Below are 13,734 nucleotides of genomic sequence, written 5' to 3'. Positions count from 1 at the left end.
CAGCAGCCCGGGAGGTACTCAGGAGGTGCCCCGCAGCACCACACACAGAGGACTTTGTATCCATCCAGCGGAGCAGTTACAGTATAACCAGGGCTCCTCCCTCTCCCGGAAAGCTCAGCACAACAGGAGGCCTCGTGTGAGGGGCTGCGTTGAGGGGACTGGAGCAAGTCCCCACACAGGGACTCCTCCCAGCTGCCACCATCCCACCAACCACCCTCATCCCAACAAATAAATAGATCTCTGAGACAGAAGAACAGTGAATGTTATTGTTGAAGGAGGGACCACTAGACCACGTGGGGGAAGTGGAGAGGCAAGGTGGGGACCAGGCCAAATCTGTGGGGCTTAGGCCTCGGTGGACTCTCGGGACTCTGATGCTGAAGGGCTGGGTGGGGCTGGGTCCCCGGGGGCCAGGCCTGTGCGGAGGATGCCGGCCTGGTACTTTTGGCGACCAAGCTCCAAGACCGCCCGCACCTCCTCAGCCAAGTCTCTCCGGTCACTCTGCTCCAGGGCCTGCACCAGGAGCCCCACCGCGCCTGGCCGCCCAGCCTGCCTCTCAGCCCAGGAGAAGAGCATGTGGCGGATCTGGCCGTCCAGGTCATCCCTGGGTAGTGGGGGAGTGGTGACTGCAGGGCCCTGGCCAGGACATCCACCGTGCCCAGGATCTCTCTAGCCCTCATGGCGGTTCCCTTGCTCCCAGGGCCAGGTGTGGCCAGACCCTGGGGTTCCAGCCCCCACCTCCCCAGGGTAAAACCTCCACCACCCTCAATTCAACCCTCCAGCAGCCACGACCAAGCCTGGCAGGCCCAGGCTCACCGGAACTCAAGCCGGATCCGCTGCAGCTCGCGGTAGGGCAGGCCCAGGTGCAGGGCCACAGCTGGCCAGTCAAGGCCCAGGCGCCTGGCCACGCTCAGCAAGTTGCTCTGGGTCAGGAAGCCGCTCTCGGCATCACCGAGGTTCAGAGGTGCCAGGGAGAGGCCTGCCCCCAGCCCCTGCCCCGTCCCCTCAGACCCCCGCAGTCTCTGTGGAGAGGAGGGGGTGCAGGTGAGCCCCAGCCTCTGCCCCAGAACCACCTTATCCCCCACCTCTGCCCCCGCCAAGCCCTCACCGGCAGCTTGATGGGCAGGGTGGCCATCCACAGGGCGTCCAAGCCCTTCTTCTGCCGCGCCGCCTCCGCCTCTTCAGGGACCTCTGTGGGCACTGTGCCCCGGTAGAAGGACACCTGGGGGGGAGGGGGAGTGGGCAGTCAGTGTTCACACCTGCGGGGACCAGGCAGTCAGTCCTCACACCTGGGGGGGACCAGGCAGTCAGTGCTCACACCTGGGGGGACCAGGCAGTTAGTGCTCTGGCTACTGCCTCAGACACCCGGAGGGAACCAGGCAGTCAATGCTCACACCTGGTGGGGAGCAAGCAGTCAGTGCTCATACCCGGGGGGGACCAGGCAGTCAGTGCCCTGGGCTCTGCCTCAGACACCCTGGGGGTCCTACCAATCACCCACCTGGCCCCGCACAGCCTGAGCCTCCCGGTCCAAGGCAGTGGTTACATACACCTCCTTCACATTTTTCAGGTGAGAATAGAAGACAAAGCAGATCCTGCCCTCCACACAGTCTGGACGATCTGGGAACCAGGCAGGGCTTAGCAGGAGCCCAGGGGGATCTGGGGCTACGAAGGTGGGAGGATCCCTGGCCCCCCAGGGACCGGGGGCATACCGGCATCCACGTCAATGCCGCGCTCAAAGGCAGCAAAGAACTTTTCGCCCTCAAAGAGCTCCACGGTATCTGAGGGCTCGGGGCCATGGTACCGCTCCAACAGCCGCTTCAGAGTGGCTTCCACCTGCAGGGCACCTGCCTGAGCCTGCCACCCCCCAGCCCCACCGACCCTCCCGTCCCCAGGGCTCTGTCCCCACGTCCTCCACCTTGTTGCGGGGCAGGCACTGCAGCAGGACCTGCTCAGGGTCCCGGCGTCTCTGTAGCGCGATGAGGTTCACACGGTGCAGCCGCAGCCGTGCCCAGGCCTTGCGCGCCAGGCCGCCCACACAGCTCTTAGTGGTGTACCAGAGCCAGTACCTAGGAGGAGTAGAGATGAGGGGACTGCAGAGACCCTGAGAGGGGTGAAGGTGAGGGGGACCGCAGAGACCCTGAGAGGGGTGGAGGTGAGGGGACCGCTGAGGCCCTGAGCGGGGTGGAGGTGAGGGGACCGCAGAGACCCTGAGAGGAGTGGAGGTGAGGGGACTGCAGAGACCCTGGGGTGCTAAGGCGGTAAGGAGGGCACTGACCAGGCCCCACACAGGTCTTGGTGGTGTACCAGGGCCAGTATGTGGGAGGAGGAGGGGTGAGGGGACTGCAGAGACCCTGGGGTGCTGAGGAGGTGGGGAGAGCACTGACCAGGAAAAGTGTGTGACCTGGAAGCGGGCATACAGGTGTGTAAGCTCTAGGGCCACCTGAGCCGTGATGTCATCCCAGGTGGCCACAGGAGGGGCTTGGTACAACAGGTGCAGGCGGGAGCGGTCCAGAGTCAGGCCTGGGAACAGGGAGACAGCAGTCCAGCTACCCCCCTAGCACTGTCCCCGCCCCATCCATGCCTGCCACAGGCCCACCTCTCACCTGTGATGCCAGGAGGCAGAGGCAGCTGCACAGTGACAGGCCGGAGGAAGCTGGGGGGTCCACTCTGCCAGAGGCACAGCAGGGGGCTCACAGCTGCCTCAGGCTCCCCCAACAGCGCTCGCAGCTCACGGCTGGCCATGTGTACCACCTGGGGATAGGCCACTTGAGTGCCCACCAAGAGCCTGAGGCCCACCCTCCACCTCTGCACAGCCCTGCCCATACCTGCATTCGGACCTGGCGAGGCTCCTCGGTGGCCCCCTGGGGGAACGTGACCTTGACCCCGGGATGTCCTGAGGAGCAGAGCAGCGTTCCCTCTGGTGGCACCAGGCAGGTGTCGGACACGGGGCGGGAAACCACAAGAAACCAGGAGAAGTGGGGCACTTGGCAGCGAGCCCAGAACTGCTGGGGTGGGAGTAGGGGGAGTGGGGTTAGGGTGCAGCTGTTGGGGTGGAGGTTACAGGGCTGGGAGGAGGACGAGGTTGAGGGGATGAGGTCAGAGGGGAGTCCCTGGGGTGGAGGGAGGGGTCAGAGTGGAGTAACACAGGCAGAAGGAGATGAGGTCAGGGTGGAGCCTCTGGGACAGGGGTCCTGAAGTCAGAAGAGAGACAGGGTCAGGGTGGAGCCACTGGGGCAAGGGTTCCAGGGTCAGAGGGAAATAGGGTCGGGGGGAGCCACTGGGGCAAGGGTTCCAGGGTCAGAGGAAGATAGGGTCAGGGGGGAGCCACTGGGGCAAGGGTTCCAGGGTCAGAGGGAGATAGGGTCAGGGTGGAGCCTCTGGGATGGGTCCTGAGGTCAGAGGGGTGACAGGGTCGGGGGGTCCACTCCCCGGTGCTTCACCTTGGGAGCCTCCTCTTCCAGATGGGTCTCCAGGTCGGTCCAGCTGTCTTCACTCAGGGTTCTGACCACCACCTCGCGGCAACGCCGGACCCTCGGGGGCACGAAGAGCAACCACAAGCCCACATCCTGCCAGGTAGGGCGTTGAGCACAGGACAGGCTGGGGAGCCCCTCGGCTACCCGCCTGGCCCAACCTTGCCTGCTGGAAGACCACCCCGTGAGGCTGCAGCTCCAGGACATGGCTGAGAAGAGTGTCGTGAGGCCCCAGGGGCACCAAGCGAGGCTCCGGCAGCCACAGTCGATAGTGGATGGTGATGGGGGTGGCGGTGGCTCCTGCAGGGAAATGTAGCCGAATGCCGCAGGCCAGGGTCACAGAGCAGCCTTGGGGGGTCACTGGGAAGCTGGGTGCAGGAAAGTCTGGCATCAGGTCAGACCAGAAAGGGACCCCAGGGGGAAAGCCTGAGGCAGAGTGAGGCTTTCAATGTGGCCAGCCCCGCCTTGCCCTCACCTGTCCAAATCTGTGGTCAGGAACAGCCTGGGCATTTCCGGAACTACAGGTGTCCCTGCAGGGCGGGGCGGAGGGGCAGTTAGGACAAGGATGGGACCTATGTCCTGTCCATGGCCAGCCCCTCCCAACACCAAACACACCTGGGGGGCTCAGGGGTCTCGGCAGGGCCTCGCCCAGGGGGTTCCCCTGGAGCCGCACAAAGGGAGCATCCAGGAACTCAGGGGGCACGTCCCGCAGCTGGTTGCCCCTCAGGTCAAGCCGGGCGAGCAGAGGGAGGTGGATAAGGCCAGCGGGCACCGAGGTCAGAAGGTTGCTATACAGGAAAAGGAGCCGCAAGGACCGCAGCCCCGCTGGCAGGCAGCACTGGCTTAGAGCCAGCAGAGTCTTGGGTACCCTGCTCTGCAGCACTCTCCTCTGGGCTAGGCCAAGTGGTTGAGCTTCAACAGGATGCTCATCCCAGGGTCCCGAGAAGCTATTTTGGTCTCTAGTCCCATGACTGGGACTTGAGATCTTGGACAGAGACACACAGGAGTCTCAAAGGCCAGGGGCAGGAGGTTGGGGGGGGGCAGCCCCAGGAGCAGCAAAGGCTCAAAGGTGGTACAGCGACATGTTCAGGGGCCCCTGCAGAGGAGGAGGAGCCAGGACCCCAGGACAGAGGCCTTGGCAGTGGCTGAGGGTGCTCCCCAGCGGGCTCAGTGAGCCAGGGGGGTATGGGTGCTACTCACCAAGGGAGGCTGGGAGGCTCTGCAGCCGGTTGGAGGCCAGGTTGAGCTCAGCAAGGCTGCTCAGGCCTCCAATCTCAGGGGGCAGCGTGTCCAGAAGGTTCTCAGAGAGATCAAGGCGCCTCAGGGTAGACAGGGCCCCCAGCGCTGTAGGCAGCGTTTGCAGGCAGTTGTGGGTCACAGCAAGGAAGGTGAGGGAGGGGAGGGCTCCCAGGGCCTCAGGCAGCTCCAAGAGGCAGTTGTGAGAGAGCAAGAGAGCATCCAGGCCACGAAGCTGGGGAACGCACGCTGGTAGTGCCTCCAGACTGTTGAAGCTCAGGTCCAAGTGGGCCAGGCGAGCCAGGTTGCTCAGGCCGTCGGGCAGAGAAGTGAGACAGCCCCGAAGACAGGCACCCAGTGCATCCCGGTGTTGCCCACCTGGTGGGTGGGGGGAAACTGGATGTGTCCCTCAGATCCAGGGTCCCACCTCAGCCCTGCCAGCCAGGGAAGGCAGCCATGACGGAGGCCACACGGGGGTGGAGGGATGAAGATGGAGATGATGGAGGGAAGCCAGCACATAAAAGGAGCCCAGGAAGGAGACCTGGCTCATCTCTGCGAAGAGCCGTCACCCATGAACTCCCAAGAAAGATGCCCACACTGGGATTGCCGGGAGACCCCACCAGGCAGCTGAAGGGTACGGTACTGTTACCCAGCTAGCCTCACCTTGGGGAGATTGGGTAAGGCTGGGCCCAGGATGGTGATGGGGCTGAGAATAGGGACTGGACCAGGGGCCCCAGGGGCTCCCACTTGAGGAGCTGGGAGGAGAGACTTGGGGCTGGGACCAGGGTTCACTTTTGAGGACAAGGCAGAAGGCAGGGGAGGAGCTGCAGATGGGGCTGGAACAGGGGGAGACTGACCTTTGAGAACCAGGGAGCGGAGGCAGGGCAGTCTGCCTGGCACCTGGGCCAGGGTGGCTCCCAGCAGCCCAGGGTCCTCGTGGGTGCTCAGCCGAAGGAACTCCACCTGCAGCAGCTGAGGGGACCGCTGGGCGCACAGGTGCAGCAGCTGGTGGCAGCCTCCAGGGTACAGGTCCAGGTTCAGGCGGTTCCCGGCCAGAAGAGGTGGCACCCTGAGCCCTGCGTCCACAGCCTCCTCTGCAGCACCTCTTGTCGCATCTTCTGCAGCTGCCTCGGGCTCCAGCCCCTCCACCGCTGCAGCCATCGCCCACCGACTGCCCTCGGGGGCCGGACATGTCCCAGCTTGCCAGGCAGGCCTGCTTAGGCAGGGCCCAGAGGCTGTGGAGGCAGGGGGAGGAGTGGGCGCTGGTGGGGGCTGGGCTCCTCCTCCCTGCTGGGACTTTGGGGAGAGCTTGAGCCAAACCACCTGGTCTGAAAACCCAGGGCTGGGCTGGCTAGAGTAGGGGAGGCCCTTTGGTCACTCTGCAGACCTGGGGCATGGGTCATCTCTGGAAACGGGATTGAATGAGAGCTCAGGGCTGGTGGGGGCTAGACGCTGAGACTCCTGGGAGCAGCTGAGCCTGCAGAGCCCTGCTGCGGAAGGTAGGGGACCATGGGCCTCCTGGACCTGTCAGGCCATCCTGGCTGACCTGCTCCCGGGATTCCAGTGCTCAGCTCAGACAGGGATGGAGGGGCTGCTTCCCCTGTATCGTAGGAGTGAACGTAAAACAGAGAACTTAGGGTCTAAGCCACTGGGTAGCTTCTGCGACCTGGGGTGTGTCCCCTTTGTTGACTCCTCGAGAAGGGTCGCCCACCACTTCCAGGAAAAACCTCAGTGTGCTGGGGAGGGCGATGCCCGGCGTAGTACCGCTCGGACCACCGGGTGGGAGGTCGGTGGAAGCGCGCTCTCTCCGCAACCCGAGACTTCCGAGCTCCGGGGACTCCGGGCCAGAGCTGCGGTCAGGGCCAGGGAAGTCCCGGGACCCCCCGCCCACCCCGGGGCAAACCTTCCCGCCGGTGGCCCGTGCGTACCTACGCTCCAGGGTGGGCGCACACCCGGCGCCCCTGGATCCTTGCTCGGAGCCCCGTTCCCGCCCGCGCGTTTCCGGGCGGCGGGCACTGCAGGCCCCGCCCCCTCCAGGTCCCGCCCCACGGGGAGGTGCCCCTGCGCCGCGCGGGCCCCCCTGGCCGAGGGTCCCGGCTCTGGAGACGCGGACGCAGAGCCCATCCGTCCAGCCGCGCGCCCGCCTGCGGTCGGCTTGCCGTGAGTCGGCCCACATCTGTGTGGTTCAGCCTCGGCCGCCGGGAAGGCCTGCGCTGCGCTCGGTGGAGCCCGACCTACTGCTGTCCTGAGCTGGTGCCTCCCCAGGCGGGCTGGGGGCTCCCAGGGTCGGTTGCGGCTGCTCCCCCACACCCACCCCGTGCCAGGAGCCAGAGCTATGACTATGCCCGTCTCCAGCCAGCCCCAATGGCCTCTTCTCTGGGAAGCCTTCTTGGCCTCCTCTCAGACTCCATGACCCCTGACCTCCGTCCCCAACGTCCTTGTGGAGCGCTCACTCTGGGCCAGGCATCGGGGAGCCCCTTCCCCCACGGTGGCTGCCGCTTGAGGACGGGGCCTGTGCTTCATTCCAAGCAGCTGTTCAGTCAATGAAGGACATGCCCAGTTCTGCCTGCTCAGTCTCCAGGCGACATCATAGGTGTGCATCCTACACCTGGCCTGCCTCCTGAATCACCCCAGCAGCTTCGTGCCAGATCTCCCCCTTCCTCCATTCTGCTCAGCCCCGCCCCCACGCCCTTTCTGCACAGCTGCCAGACGGCTCTGTTCTTGTGTGTATATATATATATATATATATATATATATATGTACATACATGCAATTTTTTTATTATGGTAAAATATGCATAAGGGGAAGTTTACTACTGCAATCATTTTAAGTATACAGTTCAGAAACATTAATTATACTCAGTGTTTTGCAACCATTACCGCTATTTCCAAAATTCGTCATCCCAATCAGCAATACCGAGGAATCCTTTTAAAAACCAATCACAACTTGCCACTTCCCTGCTTAAAACACTGCAATGGCTTCCTTTTGTGACTCCATTCTTGCTTGTCCCAGCTGTGACCCTGAGCAAGGACACCTTTCTATGCCCGTCCTGCCCTCCTCATCTATGAAACAGGGGCGACCGCACCTCAGGAGATCGTGAAGCTGGAGATAACAGCCAGTGCCCTATGCACTACAGACTCGGTGAGGGTCTGCACTGTTGTCACAGAGCCCTGTGTGGGCTGGCTGCTTCGTGGCCACCTGAGGGCCTTCGCACTTGTCAGCCACTACGCCCAGCGCGTTGTACTTCAGGATAGATCTTGAAACGTTCTAAGCTGCTCTGAAGGCATTGGCGAAAAACAAGGCTCCGGGAATTGATAGAATATCAATTGAGATGTTTCAACAAACAGATGCAGCGCTGGAGGTGCTCACTTGTCTATACCAAAAAATGTGGAAGACAGCTTCCTGGCCAACTGACTGGAAGAGATCCATACTTATGCCTAGTCCCAAGAAAGGTGATCCAACTGAATGTGGAAATTATAGAACAATATCATTAATATCACATGCAAGCAAAATTTTGTTGAAGATCATTCAAAAACGGCTGCAGCAGTATATCGACAGGGAACTACAGGAAATTCAGGCTGGTTTCCGAAGAGGACATGGTACCAGGGATATCATTGCTGATGTCAGACGGATCCTGGCTGAAAGCAGAGAATACCAGAAGGATGTTTACCTGTGTTTTATTGACTATGCAAAGGCATTTGACTGTGTGGATGATAACAAACTATGGATAACTCTGCGAAGAATGAGTATGCCAGAACACTTAATTGTGCTCATGAGGAACCTTTACATAGATCAAGAGGCAGTTGTTTGGACAGAATGAGGGGATACTGATTGGTTTAAAGTCAGGAGAGGTGTGCGTCAGGGTTGTATTCTTTCACCAGACCTATTTAATCTGTATGCTGAGCAAATAATCTGAGAAGCTGGAGTATATGAAGAAGAACAGGGCATCAGGATTGCAAGAAGACTCGTTAACAACCTGTGTTATGCAGATGACACAACCTTCGTTGCTGAAAGTGAAAAGGACTTGAAGCATTTACTAATGAAGATCAAAGACCGCAGCCTTCAGTATGGACTGCACCTCAACATAAAGAAAACAAAAATCCTCACAACTGGACCAATAAGCCACATCATGATAAATGGAGAAAAGATTGAAGTTGTCAAGGATTTCATTTTACTTGGATCCACAATCAACAGCCACGGAAGCAGCAGTCAAGAAACCAAGACGCATTGCATTGGGTCAGTCTCCTGCAAAGGACCTCTTTAAAGTGTTGAAGAGCAAAGATGTGACCTGGAAGACTAAGGTGCGCCTGACCCAAGCCATGGTATTTTCAATTGCATCATATGCATGTGAAAGCTGGACAATAAATAAGGAAGACCTAAAAAGAACTGAAGTCTTTGAATTGTGGTGTTGGGGGAGAATATTGAATATACCATGGATTCCCAAAAGAACAAACAGATCTGTCTTAGAAGTACAACCAGGATGCTCCTTAGAAGCAAGGATGGTGAGACTGCGTTTTACATACTTTGGACATGTTGTCAGGAGGGATCAGTCCCTGGAGAAGGACATCATGCTTGGCAGGGTACAGGGTCAGCGGAAAAGAGGAAGACCCTCAACGAGATGGACTGACACAGTGGCTGCAACAATGAGCTCAAGCACAACAGTTGTAAAGATGGCTCAGGACCAGGCAGTGTTTCATTTTGTTGTCCCTAGGGTCGCTATGAGTCGGAACCAACTCGAGGGCACCTAACACCACCACGCCTGGCGCGCTCACCCCAGGTCTTCGCAGAGCCGGGTCCTTCTCAGGGTTCAGTGCAACGGCTCCAAGAAGCTCTCAGGCGGCCCATCAAGGCTCTGTTCCTCTCCCTCACTACCTCTTGCAGCCCTTCAGGGCCTATCTCAGCGTGCGAATGCGTCTTTATTCACTTCGTGTGTCCTCGCCCTAGAATATAACTTCCACGCAGGCAGGACCCCAGCGGGCAACAGGGTCCCTACAGTGCCGGGGTGAACGGATGAATGACACGTGCTTATGTCCGCGGGGACACGGAAGGGAACCGAGCCGGCCGGAGTGGAGCTGAGCTTCCGCGCACAGCCGCTCCAGGCTCCGCTCCTCAGGGTAGCAGTGACCGCGCCTCAGGGCTGTGCGCGCCTAGAAGGTCCGCGCTCGTCCCCAGGCGCGGCCACGCTGACCCACAGGCCACGGCACCGCAGGGGCAGCCCCGCTTAGGGCCGCAGCCCCTAGGCCCGTGGCGGCTCCGGTCCTGCGGTGAAAGCGCGAGTGAGCGGCCTGCCCGCCGCACGGGGCCCGGCTAGAGGTGTGCGCCACCAGGGCCCCGCCAGACATTGGGCCTCCGCTCCCTGCGGTCGATGAACCACCGGGGAGCCGGCAGCGCGTTGGCCCGATCTCTCGGTCTCCGGCGGGGCCCACGTGCAGCCTCGCGCAAGCCGGCGGCTCATACGCGCTTCCGGCGGCGCTCACGCGCTTCCGACAGCAGTGCACCATGGGACTTGCAGTTTGCTGTCTGCGTCGGTTGTTCCCGCAAAGGGATGATCGCGGGTGTTGCGTCCCAGGAGGTCGCACTGCATGTTGGGACCTGTAGGCGCCGCGGGGCATGCTGGGAGCGCTAGGGGCCAAAGGGAAAGAGTAGACTTTCCACTGGCGTTCTCTTTCGAACGGCCGCCCAAAGGATTTCGGGGGACATTCGCCCCAGGCTATAAGAGAAGCTAGTCCTAGACCTTCGCTTCTGCTGTGGCCGCTGCCTGACCTGGGGCAATGGCGCCTCCTCCGCCCTCATTGGATGAGCGCCCGTTACGTCACCCGGAGGCGCCCTCGGGGCTCCGCGCGCGCTCCTAGGGGTTTCTGGGTAGCGGTTTAGTCCCGCCCCTGCGGCGGCGCCTTCCTTTCCTTCCCTGACGCCGCCGAGGTCGCACGCGCGAGGCCTGTCCGCCGCCGCCGAGTGAGTGGGGCGGCCGGGCTGCTGGGCGGGACCGGCGCGGCGCGGGGTCCGGGAGGGCGCGGGCGGCGAGCCAGGGCGCGAGAGGCGGGCTGCCGCGGGGCGGGCGGGGAGCGCCGGGCCGGGCCACGCGCGGCCTCCCTTGGCCTCCGGCCCCGGGCTGGGCCGGCTGGGCTGCGGGCGGAGGCCGCCGGTGACGCCGCTGCGCGCTCTCCGCCTCGCCCCAGGATGCGCTACGTCGCCTCCTACCTGCTGGCCGCCCTCGGGGGCAATTCCTCCCCCAGCGCCAAGGACATCAAGAAAATCCTGGACAGCGTGGGCATCGAGGCCGACGACGAGCGGCTCAACAAGGTAGCTGTCCGGGCCCGACCCTCGGCAGCCGGCGGCGAGCGGCCGGCCGGAGCGTCGCTTTCGGGGAGACGCTGGGTGGTCGGCCTTGGGGTGCGAGGGGAGGCCGGGGCCAGGCCGGGTGGCTGCGTCCTGGTGGGCTCTGTGGCCTTCAGCCGGCCCCGAGGTTGCCAGCGAGCGCGCAGCAGGCAGGGCGCGGACCGGCGCGCTCCAGGGCGTCAGTGCAGACCAGACGTCTGCCTTAAAGTCTTTTCGTAGCCACGTTTAAACAGAAAGGAAACGAGGAAAATAGGGAAGGTCTTCTAATGGGGTTTTCCTTCTCCTAGCGTATTTGGAGTGTTTCACGTGTAGCCCACGTAAGCAGGGCCGCATCTCTCCATCCATAGAGGGTTCTTCCAGTAGGGGTAGCTCATGGTTTAAGTATTTTAGTTGGACGTGAACGGGCTTGTTACCGTTTGTTTTTTGTATCTTATGGTTAGTAGTAGATTGTATATACGATATTGTGGTGTGTAATTTGTTGGTGTTATTTTTAGATGTTTGCTGTCAGGCGTTCAGCGTTATAGTTTACTGTTTAGAAACATTGCAGGTAGTAATGAAAACGTAAAAAAAAAAAAAAAAATAGGCATCAAACTTGAAATAGTTACCTGAGCAGAATCTGTTGTTCGTCAGGGACTACGTGTACCGAGCCCGAGAAAAATTCCATGTGCCTTTCCCACACACAGCACGTCTCAGCTCAGCAGCCGTGGTGGGCGGTTCAGGTTTAGAGGCTTCTGAGCATGTATCAGTGTAGTGCTTCTGAAACTGCCCTGGTCTGACTCCCCGGGTCTCTGTGGTCACTGCTGCTCATGGTTGTCTCTTCCAGGTCATTAGTGAGCTGAATGGGAAAAACATCGAAGACGTCATTGCTCAGGGTGAGTGTGTCTGTAGGGGGCGCTTTTTCAGACTGCTGTGGTTTTCATGGTCCATTCTAATCCCTGCCGGCCAGCTTGTGGCCTGCCAGGTTTCGCTTGTGGACCAGAGCACCCTAGAAGCCTCCCCTGGGGAGTGAGCAGGGATCAGTGGGCTCACGCCATGGGTGCTTCTAGACACTCCCAGGAGCTGGACTACAGGGGGCGGTCTGGGCCTGCCTCCTGGGTCCAGCTACCCTGAGCCCTTTTCCCAGGATTTCACAAAAGTCTGTAATTTCTTGGGAACTTGGTTTACAAGGTTTATTGTAAATTGTCTTTATCACATGGTTCCTGTGGACAGGGTTTGGAGCAGAGACCAGGAGTACCAGGCATGGCCACAGGTTCTTGCCTCCCTTTGCTGGGCAGATGGTTTTCTGGTGACATCAGACCGGAGCTGGTGGGACTTGCTTGGAAGTTGAGCTGTTGGGGCAGCTGCTCGCTGTCAGGTGACCTGGCAAAGCCAGCTCAGCAAACAGCCTGGTCCATGAGCTCACCATTTTGGTCGAGGATGTGGACACAGGAGCAGCAGCTGGTTGTAAACATGTTTGTGTAACTTACTGCCGTGGTCCTGAGTTCCTTTGGAAAGGATTCTTAGAAGCCAAGTTCACTGATAGAAACTTAACCAAATTGGGACAGGGTTGGAGAAGGGAGTTCTTGGTAGAATATAAAGGAGTGTATGTACCTGTTCTCTGGGGGTTGGTGGCAATTTTCTGGGAGGGGAGCTCCAGACACTGGCACAAGATACCTGGGCCCCACATGTGTGGCTAACTGCTGCCTCTGGGAAAACTTGGTTTCCCCCATGCCCCTCTGCTCCTGTGAAACTGCCTTCCAGGCTCAGTGGGAAATTGACCCTGGACTATGGTTTTGTTTCCCTTTCTGGTTCAGGCATTGGCAAGCTTGCCAGCGTGCCTGCCGGTGGTGCTGTGGCTGTCTCTGCTGCCCCCAGCTCAGCAGCTCCTGCCGCCGGCTCCGCCCCAGTTGCAGGTGAGGAGGGGGTCAAAGGGGCAGAGGCTCTAAAAGTAGCTTCAGTTGGGAGTCTGGTGCAGGGGAAGGGCTGTGTTCACCACCCTTGTATTTTTTACAGCAGAGGAAAAGAAAGAGGAGAAGAAGGAAGAGTCTGAAGAGTCAGACGACGACATGGGATTTGGCTTATTCGATTAAACCCCCGCTTCCTGCAAATAAAGCCTTTTTACATATCTTCTGAGCAGCCTGTGGGCATTTTGTCCAGTGGTATTTGTGGCTGGGGGGAGGCACAGTGGGTAGTCAGGAAGCCCTGTTGTCTGTGGGATGTGGGGGAGGACTCCTGGTGCAGGAGAGCTTTGAGGCAGGGGGCTGGTTACAGGACCTGGGGTGGGGGCTTGAGATAAATGAGGGGATCTCTAGTGCAAAATAAGCACCTGGGATTTGAGGGGCCGTGTCCAGGGCATCACAGCTGATGGGATGCTTCCTATGAATATTGGGTGTGGACAAGCCTTGCGCAGGCTTCTGAGTGGGCATGACACATCCTCACGGGAACACACGGGAAAGAGGTGAACCTCAAGGTGACTGACGATGTTTGGGTGGACTCGTCCTCTCCCTTGAGTGCCCAGTGCTGGTGGCACCTTCAGTTTTACAGGTAGAGATGGGACCCTAGCCCAGCACTGGGGTGGGTGGGAGATCCCTGAGTTTCCTGCAGAGGTCTGGTTCTTGTTTGACCTGGTGCCCTGCTCCACCTTAACCCCCTGTGCGACTCAGTTTCCCCTGCAACACCTTTCTGGGCAGGTGAGGAAGTGGCTTGTGGGCAG

The 13,734-nt window shown here is 60.2% G+C and overlaps 2 protein-coding genes and 1 non-coding gene across 9 annotated transcripts; 2 read left to right on the top strand and 1 right to left on the bottom strand.

Moving 5' to 3' along the window:
- Window positions 1–5: 5 nt before the first annotated feature.
- PIDD1 (p53-induced death domain protein 1) lies at window positions 6–6,727 on the bottom strand. 6 transcript variants are annotated; one of them, XM_049892945.1, is made up of 16 exons: window positions 6,632–6,727; window positions 5,561–5,938; window positions 4,668–5,081; window positions 4,083–4,292; window positions 3,943–3,997; window positions 3,634–3,835; window positions 3,438–3,563; window positions 2,823–3,002; window positions 2,601–2,748; window positions 2,382–2,517; window positions 1,913–2,063; window positions 1,707–1,830; window positions 1,496–1,614; window positions 1,106–1,219; window positions 814–1,019; window positions 10–601 (listed from the first exon to the last, which is right to left on the bottom strand). In XM_049892945.1, the coding sequence occupies exons 2-16, from the start codon at window positions 5,862–5,864 to the stop codon at window positions 343–345; spliced, it is 2,748 nt and encodes a 915-aa protein (XP_049748902.1). In that variant the 5' UTR covers window positions 5,865–5,938; window positions 6,632–6,727; the 3' UTR covers window positions 10–342. The 6 variants fall into 6 exon arrangements, with proteins under 6 accessions (XP_049748899.1, XP_049748900.1, XP_049748896.1 ...); XM_049892942.1 differs by having other exon boundaries at window positions 6–601; window positions 1,913–2,517; window positions 2,835–3,002; XM_049892943.1 differs by having other exon boundaries at window positions 6–601; window positions 1,913–2,517; window positions 2,601–2,731; window positions 2,823–2,914.
- Window positions 6,728–10,547: 3,820 nt separating this feature from the next.
- On the top strand, window positions 10,548–13,151 carry RPLP2 (ribosomal protein lateral stalk subunit P2). 2 transcript variants are annotated; one of them, XM_049892938.1, is made up of 5 exons: window positions 10,548–10,658; window positions 10,883–11,006; window positions 11,866–11,914; window positions 12,836–12,934; window positions 13,038–13,151. In XM_049892938.1, exons 2-5 carry the CDS (start codon window positions 10,884–10,886, stop codon window positions 13,109–13,111), a joined length of 345 nt encoding a protein of 114 aa, XP_049748895.1. In that variant the 5' UTR covers window positions 10,548–10,658; window position 10,883; the 3' UTR covers window positions 13,112–13,151. The 2 variants fall into 2 exon arrangements, with proteins under 2 accessions (XP_049748895.1, XP_049748894.1); XM_049892937.1 differs by having other exon boundaries at window positions 13,035–13,151.
- On the top strand, window positions 11,962–12,094 carry LOC126081286 (small nucleolar RNA SNORA52). The gene has a single exon (XR_007518333.1). It is a non-coding gene; the product is annotated as a small nucleolar RNA SNORA52 (small nucleolar RNA).
- Window positions 13,152–13,734: the final 583 nt, after the last annotated feature.

Source organism: Elephas maximus, chromosome 7, assembly GCF_024166365.1.
Source record: "Elephas maximus indicus isolate mEleMax1 chromosome 7, mEleMax1 primary haplotype, whole genome shotgun sequence".
In the NCBI taxonomy this organism is placed as follows: Eukaryota; Metazoa; Chordata; class Mammalia; order Proboscidea; family Elephantidae; genus Elephas; species Elephas maximus.
Note: the sequence above shows the minus strand (reverse complement) of the source record. Positions and strands in the feature narration are given on the sequence as shown.